At 46.5% G+C, this 14,779-nt stretch overlaps 1 protein-coding gene across 2 annotated transcripts in view; it reads right to left on the bottom strand.

The window, feature by feature from the left end:
* Positions 1-14,779, bottom strand: part of LOC126100596 (protein MMS22-like) — a 152,720-nt gene that overhangs the window by 64,273 nt on the left and 73,668 nt on the right. For both annotated transcript variants that reach the window (XM_049911223.1, XM_049911224.1), the window contains 2 exons: positions 9,482-9,761; positions 9,273-9,387 (listed from right to left, as the gene is read on the bottom strand). In XM_049911223.1, the coding sequence (XP_049767180.1) occupies positions 9,273-9,387; positions 9,482-9,761 (395 nt within the window). The remainder of the gene's footprint in view (positions 1-9,272; positions 9,388-9,481; positions 9,762-14,779) is intronic.

Below are 14,779 nucleotides of genomic sequence, written 5' to 3' on the forward strand. Positions count from 1 at the left end.
AAAGAAGCCGCACTTTTCCAAATTTCGTTTGAACACAGCGCCCTGTAACACTGAAAAGAACATATATAACTTGTTGAGATGTTCAGTGGTGGAAGAGCTGGAGAACACAATATCATCAAGATAGTTTGCACTGTCAGGTGCGGACCTTATGAGTTGTTCAAGAAATCATTGAAAAATCGCCAGGGGTCTGGCCACGCCAAATGGCAACTGCAAGTATTGATACAAGACAAAAGACGTGTTAATGACCACGAGCCATTGAGAATCAGAATTAATGGGAAGCTGCCAATATGCAAAGGAGAGGTCAATCTTGGAAAATACTGACCTTCAGCGAGTTTAGCAAAAATTTCGTCAAGGCATGGCAAGGGATATATGTCAATGATAGACTGAGCATTGACAGAAACGTTGAAATTGCTGCAAAGGCGTAACTGTCCCGACGGCTTCTTGACAATGACTAAGGGTGCAACCCATTCGCTGGATGTGATCGGTTGGATGGCCCCAGAGGCCGTGAGGTGGTTGAACTACACCTTAGCTTGATCACAGAACACCATTGGCACTGGGAAAGGCCGAAAGAAACATGGTCTGGCCAAAGGTTTCATCGTAACATAGGCTTTGAACTTACTGGCACAATTCAAACCAGCAGAAAACAGGGCTGATACTCATATCATAAAGAGTCAAGTTGTGTGTAAGGCACTTGATCAGAGATGAGATTAGCTTCATTGGAAATAGTAAACCCGAAAAGGTTAAAGGCATCCAAACCATACAAATTTTCGGTGCGTGCATTGTTCACTACAAAAAAGTCAGCAGATGAACCACAGATTTATATGTGACTGGGGCCAAGAAACTACCTAATATCAGAATGCTTTGTTTAGTGTAGGTGACTAATGTGCGTGACACTGGTGCTAAGGGGGGAAGAGTCCAAGTCCATGTACATTGTTTGCAAGTTGAGTAAGATCACGGCAGCATCGGTGTTGACTTGCATTTGCAAAACCTTCAGGTAAACCTTGACATCAATAAAATAGTTACTGGGTGCAAGGGAAATTACCGATACACAACTGATTGTGAACAAATAAATGAGGATTTGCAGAAAATAAACGCGTGGTGTAATGACTGACAGTTATCTCTCAATATTAGTAAGTGTAACCTACTGCATATAACAAGACGAAAACCCCCATTAATGTACGAGTACAAAATAAATGCCCAGTCTTTGGAAACGGTAACGTCCGTCAAGTATCTGGGTGTGACTATTCGAAATGATCTCAAATGGAATGATCAGATTACACAAGTAACGGGTAAGGGGAACTCTTAGACTGCGGTTTATTGGTAGAATCCTGAAGCGATGCAGTCCTTCAACAAAGGAAATAGCTTATAATACGTTAGTTCGTCCAGTCTTGGAGTATTGTTTGTCTGTATGGGCCCCTTACCAGGTGGGTCTGATTCAAGAGATTGAGACGGTCCAAAGAAGAGCGGCAAGATTCGTGACGTACATTTAGCCAACGCGAGAGCATTACAAATCTCACAGAAAGTTTGAAGTGGGACGCACTTGCAGATAGATGGTGCGCTAAACAGAAGGGGCTGCTCACTAAATTCTGAAATCCAATCTTCACCGAGGATGTAGAATATATATTATTACCACCAACTTTCAAACCGCGCAATGATCACCATTCAAAGATAATGGAAATAAGAGCTCGTACTGAGGCGTTCAGACAGTCATTTTTCCCTCGCGCGATCTGCAAGTGGAACAGAAGGGGGGAAATATGACTTTGGCACGAATTGTGCCCTCCGCCACACACTGCTTGGTGGCTAGCGGAGTATATATGTAGATGTGTAGATGTAGATGTAGACATCTAGGGCAGCATCTGCAATAGGCTGTTGGAATTTTGCGTTACCAACAGAAGCTATGTGGCCTGTACAGGAAGGTACAGCCATGTTACACACAGACCATGTGATGAGATATGGAACACTACAGACGGTTAGCGCAATGACTATTGATGCAGCTTCCCTTGACGAGCCAGCAAAGAGAGGTGTGGCGATAGTGATGTGCCCATCAACAATACTGGGCTTAGGAGTGGCACTACATCATCTTTTCATAGGAGTCCTTTTCAACTTACAGTTTACCAATGTGGAAGCTGCAAAAAGAACAAATTAGCCAGGTAACATTTGTCATCATCACCTGGGGCGAAAACTTGGTGTGAAGGTGCATATCATCATCTTTAGTTCGCATAGCCATTAGTCTGGACAGCAGCTGATATATTTACGAGGTATTAAGGCTGGTGGCTCTGTCTCAGCTCTGGGGTCATTGTGATGGTATCTCTCAGCAAGATAATGCAAAACTACATTATGCCTGTTCTGTCCAGAATTACCCCGATACCCTATGTGCGACTGTTGCTCTGACCATTCCATTCTACTGATCTCTCACCCATTGAAAATATGTGATCATGGATTGCCAAGAGACAGTCCATCGTCACTCACCAGTCATTACAATTGAAATGTTCTGACACAGAACTGAAGCAACATGGAATGACATACCTTCACCTGTCATCCAAGCTCAGTTTGACTTTATGCCAAGTCGGGCTGTTGCTACCACAACTGCCATCCCCCTGTCCCCTCTACAAAATCACGTATGAATTTAATAATGTATTCAAAAAACAAAGATGATGTGACTTACCAAACGAAAGTGCTGGCAGGTCGATAGACACACAAACATACACACAAAATTCATGCTTTCGCAACAAACAGTTGCTTCATCAGGAAAGAGGGAAGGGGAGGGAAAGACGAAAGGATGTGGGTTTTAAGGGAGAGGGTAAGGAGTCATTCCAATCCCAGGAGCAGAAAGACTTACCTTAGGGGGAAAAAGGACAGGTATACACTCGCGCACACACACACATATCCATCCACATATACACAGACACAAGCAGACATTTGTAAAGGCAAAGAGTTTGGGCAGATATGTCAGTCGAGGCGGAACTACAGAGGCAAATATGGTGTTGATAGACAGGTGAGGTATGAGCGGCGGCAAATTGAAATTAGCGGAGATTGAGGCCTGGCGGATAACGAGAAGAGAGGATATACTGAAGGGCAAGTTCCCATCTCCGGAGTTCTGACTGGTTGGTGTTAGTGGGAAGTATCCAGATAACCCGGACAGTGTAGCACTGTGCCAAGATGTGCTGGCCGTGCACCAAGGCATGTTTAGCCACAGAGTGATCCTCATTACCAACAGACACAGTCTGCCTGTGTCCATTCATGCGAATGGACAGTTTGTTGCTGGTCATTCCCACATAGAAAGCTTCACAGTGTAGGCAGGTCAGTTGGTAAATCACGTGGGTGCTTTCACACGTGGCTCTGCCTTTGATCGTGTACACCTTCCGGGTTACAGGACTGGAGTAGGTGGTGGTGGGAGGGTGCATGGGACATGTTTTACTCTGGGGGCAGTTACAAGGGTAGGAGCCAGAGGGTAGGGAAGGTGGTTTGGGGATTTCATAGGGATGAACTAAGAGGTTATGAAGGTTAGGTGGACGGCAGAAAGACACTCTTGGTGGAGTGGGGAGGATTTCATGAAGGATGGATCTCATTTCAGGGCAGGATTTGAGGAAGTCGTATCCCTGCTGGAGAGCCACATTCAGAGTCTGATCCAGTCCCGGAAAGTATCCTGTCACAAGTAGGGCACTTTTGGGGTTCTTCTGTGGGGGGTTCTGGGTTTGAGGAGATGAGGAAGTGGCTCTGGTTATTTGTTTCTGTACCAGGTCGGGAGGGTAGTTGCAGGATGCGAAAGCTTTTTTCAGGTTGTTGGTGTAATGGTTCAGGGATTCCGGACTGGAGCAGATTCGTTTGCCACGAAGACCTAGGCTGTAGGGAAGGGACCGTTATGTGGAATGGGTGGCAGCTGTCATAATGGAGGTACTGTTGCTTGTTGGTGGGTTTGATGTGGACAGACGTGTGAAGCTGGCCATTGGACAGGTGGAGGTCAACGTCAAGGAAAGTGGCATGGGATTTGGAGTAGGACCAGGTGAATCTGATGGAACCAAAGGAGTTGAGGTTGGAGAGGAAATTCTGGAGTTCTTCTTCACTGTGAGTCCAGATCATGAAAATGTCATCAATAAATCTGTACCAAACTTTGGTTGGCAGGCCTGGGTAACCAAGAAGGCTTCCTCGAAGCGACCCATAAATAAGTTGGCCTACAAGGGGGCCATCCTGATACCCATGGCTGTTCCCTTTAATTGTTGGTATGTCTGGCCTTCGAAAGTGAAGAAGTTGTGGGTCAGGATGAAGCTGGCTAAGGTAATGAGGAAAGAGGTTTTAGGTAGGGTGGCAGGTGATCGGCGTGAAAGGTACTGCTCCATCGCAGCAAGGCCCTGGACGTGCGGAATATTTGTGTATAAGGAAGTGGTATCAATGGTTACAAGGATGGTTTGTGGGGGTAACAGACTGGGTAAGGATTCCAGGCGTTTGAGAAAGTGGTTGGTGTCTTTGATGAAGGATGGGAGACTGCATGTAATGGGTTGAAGGTGTTGATCTACATAGGCAGAGATACGTTCTGTGGGGGCTTGGTAACCAGATACAATGGGACGGCCGGGATGATTGGGTTTGTGAATTTTAGGAAGAAGGTAGAAGGTAGGGGATCGGGGTGTTGGTGGGGTCAGGAGGTTGATGGAGTCAGGTGAAAGGTTTTGTAGGGGGCCTAAGGTTCTGAGGATTCCTTGAAGCTCCGCCTGGTCATCAGGAATGGGATTACCTTGGCAAACTTTGTATGTAGTGTTGTCTGAAAGCTGACGCAGTCCCACAGCCACATACTCCCGACTATCAAGTACCACAGTCGTGGAATCCTTGTTCGCCGGAAGAATGACGATGGATCGGTCAGCCTTCAGATCACGGATAGCCTGGGCTTCAGCTGTGGTGATGTTGGGAGTAGGATTAAGGTTTTTTAAGAAGGATTGAGAGGCAAGGCTGGAAGTCAGAAATTCCTGGAAAGTTTGGAGAGGGTGATTTTGAGGAAGAGGAGGTGGGTCCCGCTGTGACAGAGGACGGAACTGTTTCAGGCAGGGTTCAATTTGGATAGTGTCTTGGGGAGTTGGGTCATTAGGAGTAGGATTAGGATCATTTTTCTTCATGGCAAAGTGATATTTCCAGCACAGAGTATGGGTGTAGGACAGTAAATCTTTGACGAGGGCTGTTTGGTTGAATCTGGGAGTGGGGCTGAAGGTGAGGCCTTTGGATAGGACAGAGGTTTTGGATTGGGAGAGAGGTTTGGAGGAAAGGTTAACTACTGAATTAGGGTGTTGTGGTTCCAGAATGTGTTGATTGGAATTTTAAGGTTTTGGGGGGAGTGGAGCTGGAAGTGGGAGATTGAGCAGATGGGAGAGACTGGGTCTGTGTGCAATGAGAGGAGGTTGAGGTTTGCTGGAAAGGTTGTGAAGGGTGAGTGAGTTGCCTTTCCGGAGGTGGGAAACCAGGAGATTGGATAGTTTTTTGAGGTGGAGGGTGGCATGCTGTTCTAATTTGCAGTTGGCCTGTAGGAGGATGCTCTGAACAGCCGGTGTGGATGTGGGAGAGGAAAGATTGAGGACTTTTATTAAGGATAGGAGTTGACGGGTGTGTTCATTGGCTGAGTTGATGTGTAGGTGAAGGATTAGGTGGGTGAGGGCAATGGATTGTTCAGTTTGGAACTGGTATAGGGACTGATGGAAAGAAGGGTTGCGCCCAGAGATGGGAACTTTGGGGGTAATGCCAAATGTCAGACAAGTCTGAGAAAATAAAATATGGGAGTGTAATCTGGCTAGGGCGAAGGCATGTTTGCGGAGGGAATGTAAATAAAACTTAATGGGGTCGTTGTGGGGATGTTGTGAGGGTGACATGGTATTAGAAGGTGGAAAGTGTAACATGAGGCTGAAATGAAAATGAAAATAAAAATATATGGGGAGAGATAAATGTGAACTGGAAAGCAACTGTAGATCTGGTGTGAAAAAAAGGCGAAAAAGTGTTGGTTATAGCTGGGCTATGTTGTTCCTGTGATGAACTTGGGTTGGTAGACAACGATGTACAGAAAGGTTAGGTGGTTGTGTTGCTGGCAAAAAATGTTAAAGGGTGGAGCAATTCGGGAAAATTTCGAAAAAACTGCGTGTACATGTATTAAAAGGAATGGTTTTGTGGTGACAGATTGGGAAAATGAGACTAACAGTTGTCTGACGAAGAAATAATGACGTTAAAACCTGTGGGAAGTGGCTAAAAAAGAGAAGTGATGTGGGAAAAACAAAAATGGAAAAAAAGCGAAAGTTATTAGAACTAGCCAGACATACCAACAATTAAAGGGAACAGCCATGGGTACCAGGATGGCCCCTCGTATGCCAACCTACTTATGGGTCACTTAGAGGAAGCCTTCTTGGTTACCCAGGCCTGCCAACCCAAAGTTTGGTACAGATTTATTGATGACATTTTTATGATCTGGACTCACAGCGAAGAAGAACTCCAGAGTTTCCTCTCCAACCTCAACTCCTTTGGTTCCATCAGATTCATCTGGTCCTACTCTAAACCCCATGCCACTTTCCTTGGCATTGACCTCCACCTGTCCAATGGCCAGCTTCACACGTCCATCCACATCAAACCCACCAACAAGCAACAGTATCTCCATTACGACAGCTGCCACCCATTCCACATCAAACGGTCCCTTCCCTACAGCCTAGGTCTTTGTGGCAAACGAATCTGCTCCAGTCTGGAATCCCTGAACCATTACACCAACAACCTGAAAAAAGCTTTCGCATCCCGCAACTACCCTCCCAACCTGGTACAGAAGCAAATAGCCAGAGCCACTTCCTCATCTCCTCAAACCCAGAACCCCCCACAGAAGAACCCCAAAAGTGCCCTACTTGTGACAGGATACTTTCCGGGACTGGATCAGACTCTGAATGTGGCTCTCCAGCAGGGATACGACTTCCTCAAATCCTGCCCTGAAATGAGATCCATCCTTCATGAAATCCTCCCCACTCCACCAAGAGTGTCTTTCTGCCGTCCACCTAACCTTCGTAACCTCTTAGTTCATCCCTATGAAATCCCCAAACCACCTTCCCTACCCTCTGGCTCCTACCCTTGTAACCGTCCCCGTTTTTGCACCCTCCCACCACCACCTACTCCAGTCCTGTAACCCGGAAGGTGTACACGATCAAAGGCAGAGCCACGTGTGAAAGCACCCACGTGATTTACCAACTGACCTGCCTACACTGTGAAGCTTTCTATGTGGGAATGACCAGTAACAAACTGTCCATTCGCATGAATGGACACAGGCAGACAGTGTTTGTTGGTAATGAGGATCACCCTGTGGCTAAACATGCCTTGGTGCACGGTCAGCACATCTTGGCACAGTGCTACACCGTCCGGGTTATCTGGATACTTCCCACTAACACCAACCAGTCAGAACTCCGGAGATGGGAACTTGCCCTTCAGTATATCCTCTCTTCTCATTATCCGCCAGGCCTCAATCTCCGCTAATTTCAATTTGCCGCAGCTCATACCTCACCTGTCTTTCAACATCATCTTTGCCTCTGTAGTTCCGCCTCGACTGACATCTCTGCCTTTACAAATGTCTGCTTGTGTCTGTGTATATGCGGACGGATATGTGTGTGTGTGCGCGAGTGTATACTTGTCCCTTTTTCCCCCTAAGGTAAGTCTTTCCGCTCCTGGGATTGGAATGACTCCTTACCCTCTCCCTTAAAACCCACATCCTTTCGTCTTTCCCTCTCCTTCCCTCTTTCCTGATGAAGCAACCATTTGTTGCAAAAGCTTGAATTTTGTGTGTATGTTTGCATTTGTTTGTGTGTCTATCGACCTGCCAGCACTTTCGTTTGGTAAAGTCACATCATCTTTGTTTTTAGACATATTTTTCCCACGTGGAATGTTTCCCTCTATTATATTCATATAATAATGTATTCATTTATTCATTCTACCACAAGTCCGTAGCTTGTGGTCTCATGGCTAGCTTTGCTGCCTCTGGATCACGGGGTCCCGGGTTCGATTCCCGGCCAGGTTGGGGATTTTCTCTGCCCTGGAACTGGGTGTTTGTGTTGTCCTCATCACTTCATCATCCTCATCATCATTGGCATAATGGGGTGGTGACAGGAAGGGCATCTTGCCACCCTTAAATTAACCCTGTCGAATCTGACCATAACCATGCCGACCCTGCAAAACTGTTAAGACAAAGGCACAAGGAAAAGGAAGACAGAAGAGTCATTCTACTACACCTTTTACAACACAATAAGAAAAATTTCACTATTGTCATTCTTTCTGGTGTTGCAATTTTAATAGTCACTAGTGAAATTACTATACCTCACATCACAAATGGTAATGTTTGTTACCTCAAAAGCTGATTCCTGTTTTCCCTAATAATGGCAAGTACAGTAGAATTTTGACTTAAAACAAACTCTCTCCGTGACAAACTCATAAATGAAGGGTTGACATAATATATTATGATGTTTTAAACATATCAGATTGATAAAAAATGTGTGCTGATTTTTTTCCTCTAGTATTGTCCACAAAGGAAAGATGAGTGATTAAAGGAGACAAAGGCAAATTAAAACATCAATATTTCAACTGAATTTACAGACACACAGATTACAACAGAAGTTAATAATGTCCCTGTTTCACTTCTCTTAACCTGGAGCTGCACACGAGTTCTGTGTGTGATCCAGTCAGGATGAAGCATTTGCAGTGAGATGTTCCTCTGCATTTATTTTAATTTGTTGCTGCTCTTTATATTTTGTTTCTATGAGAATTACAGCAAAACAACTTGGATCGACCAAGCCATAAAAGTGGAAAAAATCCAAGTACTGTAGTATGTTAATAACTTCCTGTCTCACAACTACTGTGAATATTCACAGAATGCTTGTTAATTTTTATGAGAGGAATGAGAGATAAATGATAAATCACTTCGAAGATAAAATTTTACATATCTGTGGCATACTAAGGGAAAAAACTGAATGATGGCAAGGAAACAGCTAGACTAATCAAGACATGCATATAAAAGAGGAGTCCATCCTAAGTAGATAGAAACTGAAAGTGATGTGCTACGTCACAATACAGTGAGAAAGCTGAGAGATTGTCTACTCCTTTCTATATCATTCTCACTTCCAAAAAAATGTTTTGTGTATGTTTTTGTTATCAGTGTAACATTTTCACTGCTTTCCCCCCTTATTCATTCAAAGTCTTATATAAATAAATTACATCAAGTTAGACAAATGACATAATATAAATAGTTTGTCTGGGTTATGTGTTTATGACAGCATAATTACCTTGCTCAACATGTAGCTGTATCAAAGCCAGTTGTATCTTCCACACAGTCAGATGTCTCTGCACCTCCAACTTCTCCATATTCAGTAACTTCAGAAGATCTAGAAGCTTCTTGCTCTAAATCATTGTAATTTATGTAGTTAAAATGTGTGCATTAATTCTGTGTATACTAATGATGTAGTAACAATGTACAGCACTAAGGATTACTCACCACTTCCTGTAGGTTAGGTGTTGCAATGGCTAATGTCATAAACAGACACCCAAAATGGTAAAGGCCAGTCTCTGTAAGAGACTGCAGTTTCGCTGGTGACAGCTTTGAGTAGATACGGCCACGCACCTGTGGCCACAGTTCTGGAGACTGTTGTAAGTGGTTCCCCAATACAGACAAAAACAGACACCAGCTATTTTCTACAACTGGAGCTGCAAGTGTACGTGTTGCTCCCCTACCCAATAGTTTTCGAACCTGTTCCAATAGTCCTTGACCAGTTTTGCTGTAAGTGGAACAAATGTTGAGTTGCACAGTACAATTGGTACTCTATTAATGTATTTCAGTTTAAAATATACAATATCATAAAATAAATGCAGCCAAAATGTCTAAAAGTGCACTATGCATTCATTCCAGTGTTGTAGCAACCACTGTGTCCAAATTCGAGGTTTCTTGATTCGTAAGAAAAGCAGAAATCGAAGATTGATAGGTAAAGCAGCAAAACTCTATGTCCAAGACCAATATTAACAAAAAACACAATTATATTACATGAATAAACATGTGGAGGATACGATACAGTCTGAAAAAAGGATAATAGAAGGTGGACGCAAATATGCAAAATAGACAGTAAAGTGCAGACATCAATAGGAAAGATAGAAATCGATTATGGAAAGTGAATGCAGGTAATGGCCGCAAAGTATCAATTTTCTCCAAACTATTAACAGTCTTAATAATCTTTAATTGCATGACACTATCATGGATTCAAATAGCTAATATTGCTCCAGTTGTTAATTCCTAGATGCTTCTATCTACATGCAGAACAATCCAAAACCTTCATTAATCTCTTTGTTGCCCTCCAAACTAGGATTTATTATAGACAAACCCCTTCTTGGTAAGCTAAGTCAAGCATTTAGCTTCTTGGTAAGCTAACCCATGTATTTAATATACTAACTTTACTTTGAGTCTGGTCTTGGGCTATATTATTCAGTGACATTAATAATACTTAGAGCCATCAACATATTTATTGCTATTGAAAGTGGCCATCAATTTGTTGTCGTAGTTGCACCTTATTCCATCCTTTGATTTGAAACTCATTCACAATAACATCACCATAATATTACCCATCACAAAATTACACACATATATATTTGATTTTCTAAGAGAAAATAAACAGGAAATGGCAAGGAACCTCTGCTATGCCTTTGTCCAAAACTGCAAAATTGGATTCTTGCAGTGTTCTGAGTGCTATGACAGTCACCAACTGTAAAGGTTGGTTGGCTGGTTTGTGGGGATTAAAGGGACCAGACTGCTACGGTCATCGGTCCCTTTTTCCAAATACTAAAAACACCCACAGAGAATAAAAACGATTAACAAAATAGATCACAGACGACACAGAACAAGAGAAACTGAGACAAAGACCAGACAAAATGAACTAAAATCACACAGAGTGTGACGATGGTTGGCCGACCATAGAAATAAAAAGGGAAAAGCCAACCACTTAGAAACACATTAAAAAATCAGTTTAAAATAGAAGGTCAAAGGCCAGAATCAACACAAAACAATAAAATAAAACAGAAACACTCCGATTAAATGATAAAAGCCCCCTGCCCGAATAAAACGTAAAACTAAGTCAGCCGTAGCAGAGTAATCTGTTAAAAGGGCAGGGAGCGTGTCAGGCAGTGCGAACGACTGCCTGAGCACAGCCAAAAGTGGACAGTCCAATAAAATGTGGACCACTGTCAAAACGGAGCCGCAGCGACATAAAGGTGGGTCCTCACGTCGCAATAGGTGGCCGTGCGTCATCCATGTGTGCCCAATGCGCAGCCGGCAGAGGACAACAGACTCCTTGCGAGAGACCCGCAAGGAGGAGCGCCACACACCGGTAGGCTCCTTGATGGCCCGAAGTTTATTTCATGAAGGCAGGGCGCGCCATTCAGTGTCCCAAAGGTCGAGATTTTTGCTGCATAGGAATGCACCAAATCTGTCTCCGGCAGGCCAATGACCAGAGATGGTGTACTGGTGGCCTCTTTCGCCACGCGGTCAACATTCTCATTGCCGGGTATCCCAACATGGCCTGGGGTCCACACGAAGACCACAGAGCGGCCGCAACGGGCAAGAGTATGCAGGGACTCATGGATAGCCATCACCAGACGAGAACGAGGGAAACACTGGTCGAGAGCTCGTAAACCGCTCAGGGAATCGCTACAGATAACGAAGGACTCACCTGAGCAGGAGCGGATGTACTCTAGGGCACGAAAGATAGCGACCAGCTCAGCAGTGTAAACACTGCAGCCAGCCGGCAAGGAACGTTGTTCAGAATGGTCACCTAGAGTTAGCGCATAACCGACACGACCAGCAACCATTGAACTGTCAGTGTAAACAATGCCAGAGCCCTGATACGTTGCGAGGATGGAAAGCAAGCGGCGGCGGAAAGCCTCCGGAGGGACTGAGTCCTTCGGGCCCAGTGCCAATTCCAGCTGAAGGCGAGGGCGAGGCACACACCACGGGGGTGTATGCAGAGGTGCCCGGAAAGGAGGCGGAAGAGGTAAAGCCCCAAGCCTGGAGAGAAGCTCTCAGATGCAGACTGCGATCGTATATCCAGCCCTGGGCCTGCGTTCTGGAAGATGGACGTGCGACTGTGGGAATAGTAGCCGATAGTTAGGATGCCCGGGCAAGCTGAAAACATGGGCAGCATAAGAAGCCAGCAAACGTTGGCGGCGTAATCGCAGTGGAGGGACACCCGCCTCCACAAGAATGCTGTCCACTGGGCTGGTCCGGAAAGCACCAGTGGCAAGGCGTATCCCGCTATGGAGGATTGGGTCCAGCACCCGCAACGCAGGTGGGGGTGCTGAGCCATAAGCCAGGCTCCCATAATCCAGACGGGACTGGATTAACGCCTGGTAGAGCCGTAACAGGGTAGATCGGTCGGCGCCCCAGCGGGTGTGGCTCAAGCATCTCAGAGCGTTTAGATGCCGCCAACACGCCTGTTTAAGCTGCCGGATATGAGGCAGCCAAGTCAACCGGGCATCGAAAACCACCCCCAAAAACCTGTGTGATTCCACCACTGAAAGAAGTTCACCGTCAAGATAAATCCACGGCTCCGGGTGGACAGTACGTCACCGGCAGAAATGCATAACGCAGGTCTTGGCTACCGAAAACTGGAACCCATGAGCTACAGCCCAAGACTGCGCCTTGCGGATAGCGCCCAGTAGCTGACGTTCAACAGCTGCAATGCCAGTAGAGCTATAGTAAAGGCAGAAGTCGTCAGCATACAGGGAAGCGGAAACAGAATTTCCCACCACCGCAGCGAGCCCGTTTATTGCAGTAAAAACAGGCAGACACTGAGGACAGATCCCTGTGGTACCCCGTTCTCCTGGACTCGGGAGGAACTATGAGAGGCCACGACTTGCACGCGGAAGGTACGATACGACAGAAAATTGCGGATAAAGATCGGCAGAGGGCCCCGAAGACCCCATCCATGAAGCGTAGAAAGGATGTGATAACGCCATGTCGTATCGTACGCCTTCCGCATGTCGAAAAAGACAGCGACCAGATGCTGACGATGGGCAAAGGCAGTATGGATGGCCGACTCCAGGCTCACCAGATTGTCGGCGGCAGAGTGGCCTTTACGGAACCCACCCTGAGATGGAGCCAGAAGGCCCCGAGACTCCAGTACCCAATTCAAGCACCGGGTCACCATCCGTTCGAGAAGCTTGCAAAGAACGTTGGTGAGGCTAATGGGGCGGTAGCTGTCCACCTCCAAAGAGCTCTTGCCCGGTTTCAAAACGGGGATGACAATGCTTTCCCGCCATTGCGATGGAAACTCACCCTCGATCCAGAGACGGTTGTAAAGGTCGAGAAGGCGTCGCTTGCAGTCCACTGAAAGGTGTTTCAGCATCTGACAGTGGATGCGATCTGGCCCGGGAGCGGTATCAGGGCAAGCGGCAAGCGCACTGTGAAATTCCCACTCACTGAATGGAGCATTGTACGATTCAGAAAGGTGGGTGCGAAAAGAAAGGCTCCGACATTCCATCCGCTCTTTAATGGAGCAGAAGGCCAGTGGGTAATTGGAAGAAGCGGAACTAAGAGCAAAATGCTCTGCCAAGCTATTGGCAATTGCGTCGGAGTCTGTACAAACTGCTCCATTCAGTGAGAGCACAGGGACGCTGACAGGGGTCCGATAGCCATAGAGGCGTCGGATCTTGGCCCAGACCTGGGATGGAGAGACATGGAGGCCAATGGTGGACACATACCGCTCCCAGCACTCCTGCTTGCTTTGGCGGATAAGGCGGCGGGCACGCGTACGCAGCCGTTTGAAGGTGATGAGGTGGTCAATGCAGGGATGGCGCTTGTGATGCTGTAGCGCCCGCCGGCAATCTTTAATAGCCTCAGCGATCTCAGGCGACCACCAAGGCACAGTCCGCTGCCGAGGGGACCCAGAAGAACGGGGAATGGCAGATTCTGCGGCAGTAACGATGCTGGTGGTGACCGAGTGAACCACCGCATCAATGTCGTCATTAGAGAGAGGCTCAATAGCGGCAATGGAGGAGAACAAGTCCCAGTCAGCCTTATTCATAGCCCATCTGCTGGGGCGCCCAGAAGAGTGACATTGTGGCAGTGACAGAAGGATCGGAAAGTGGTCACTGCCACACAAGTCGTCATGCACACTCCATTGGACAGACGGTAAGAGGCGAGGGCTACAGATCGAAAGGTCGATGGCGGCGTACGTGCCATGCGCCACACTGAAGTGTGTGAAGGAACCATCATTTAAAAGTGAAAGATCGAGCTGTGCCAATAAATGCTCAATGGTGGCGCCTCGACCTGTCGCCACTGACCCACCCCACAGAGGGTTATGGGCGTTGAAGTCGCCCAGTAACAAGAAAGGTGGCGGCAATTGGGCTATCAGCGCAGCCAGGACATGCTGCGTGACATCACCATCCGGTGGAAGGTAAAGACTGCAAACGGTAACAGCCTGTGGCGTCCACACCCGAACAGCGACAGCCTCCAAAGCTGTTTGGAGAGGGACAGACTCGCTGTGAAGAGAGTTAAGGACATAGATGCAGAAGTCACCAGACACCCTTTCATAAGCTGCCCAGTTCTTATAATAACCCCAATAGCCATGGAGGGTGGGGGTTCGCATTGCTGGAAACCAAGTTTCCTGAAGAGCAATGCAGAAGAAAGGGTGAAGGCTGATAAGTTGGTGGAGCTCAGCTAGATGGTGGAAGAAACCGCTGCAGTTCCACTGGAGGATGGTATTGTCCATGGCTGAGAAAGGCGTGACGGGACTGGGAAGGCAGATTACGC

Source organism: Schistocerca cancellata, chromosome 9, assembly GCF_023864275.1.
Source record: "Schistocerca cancellata isolate TAMUIC-IGC-003103 chromosome 9, iqSchCanc2.1, whole genome shotgun sequence".
Classification (NCBI taxonomy): Eukaryota; Metazoa; Arthropoda; class Insecta; order Orthoptera; family Acrididae; genus Schistocerca; species Schistocerca cancellata.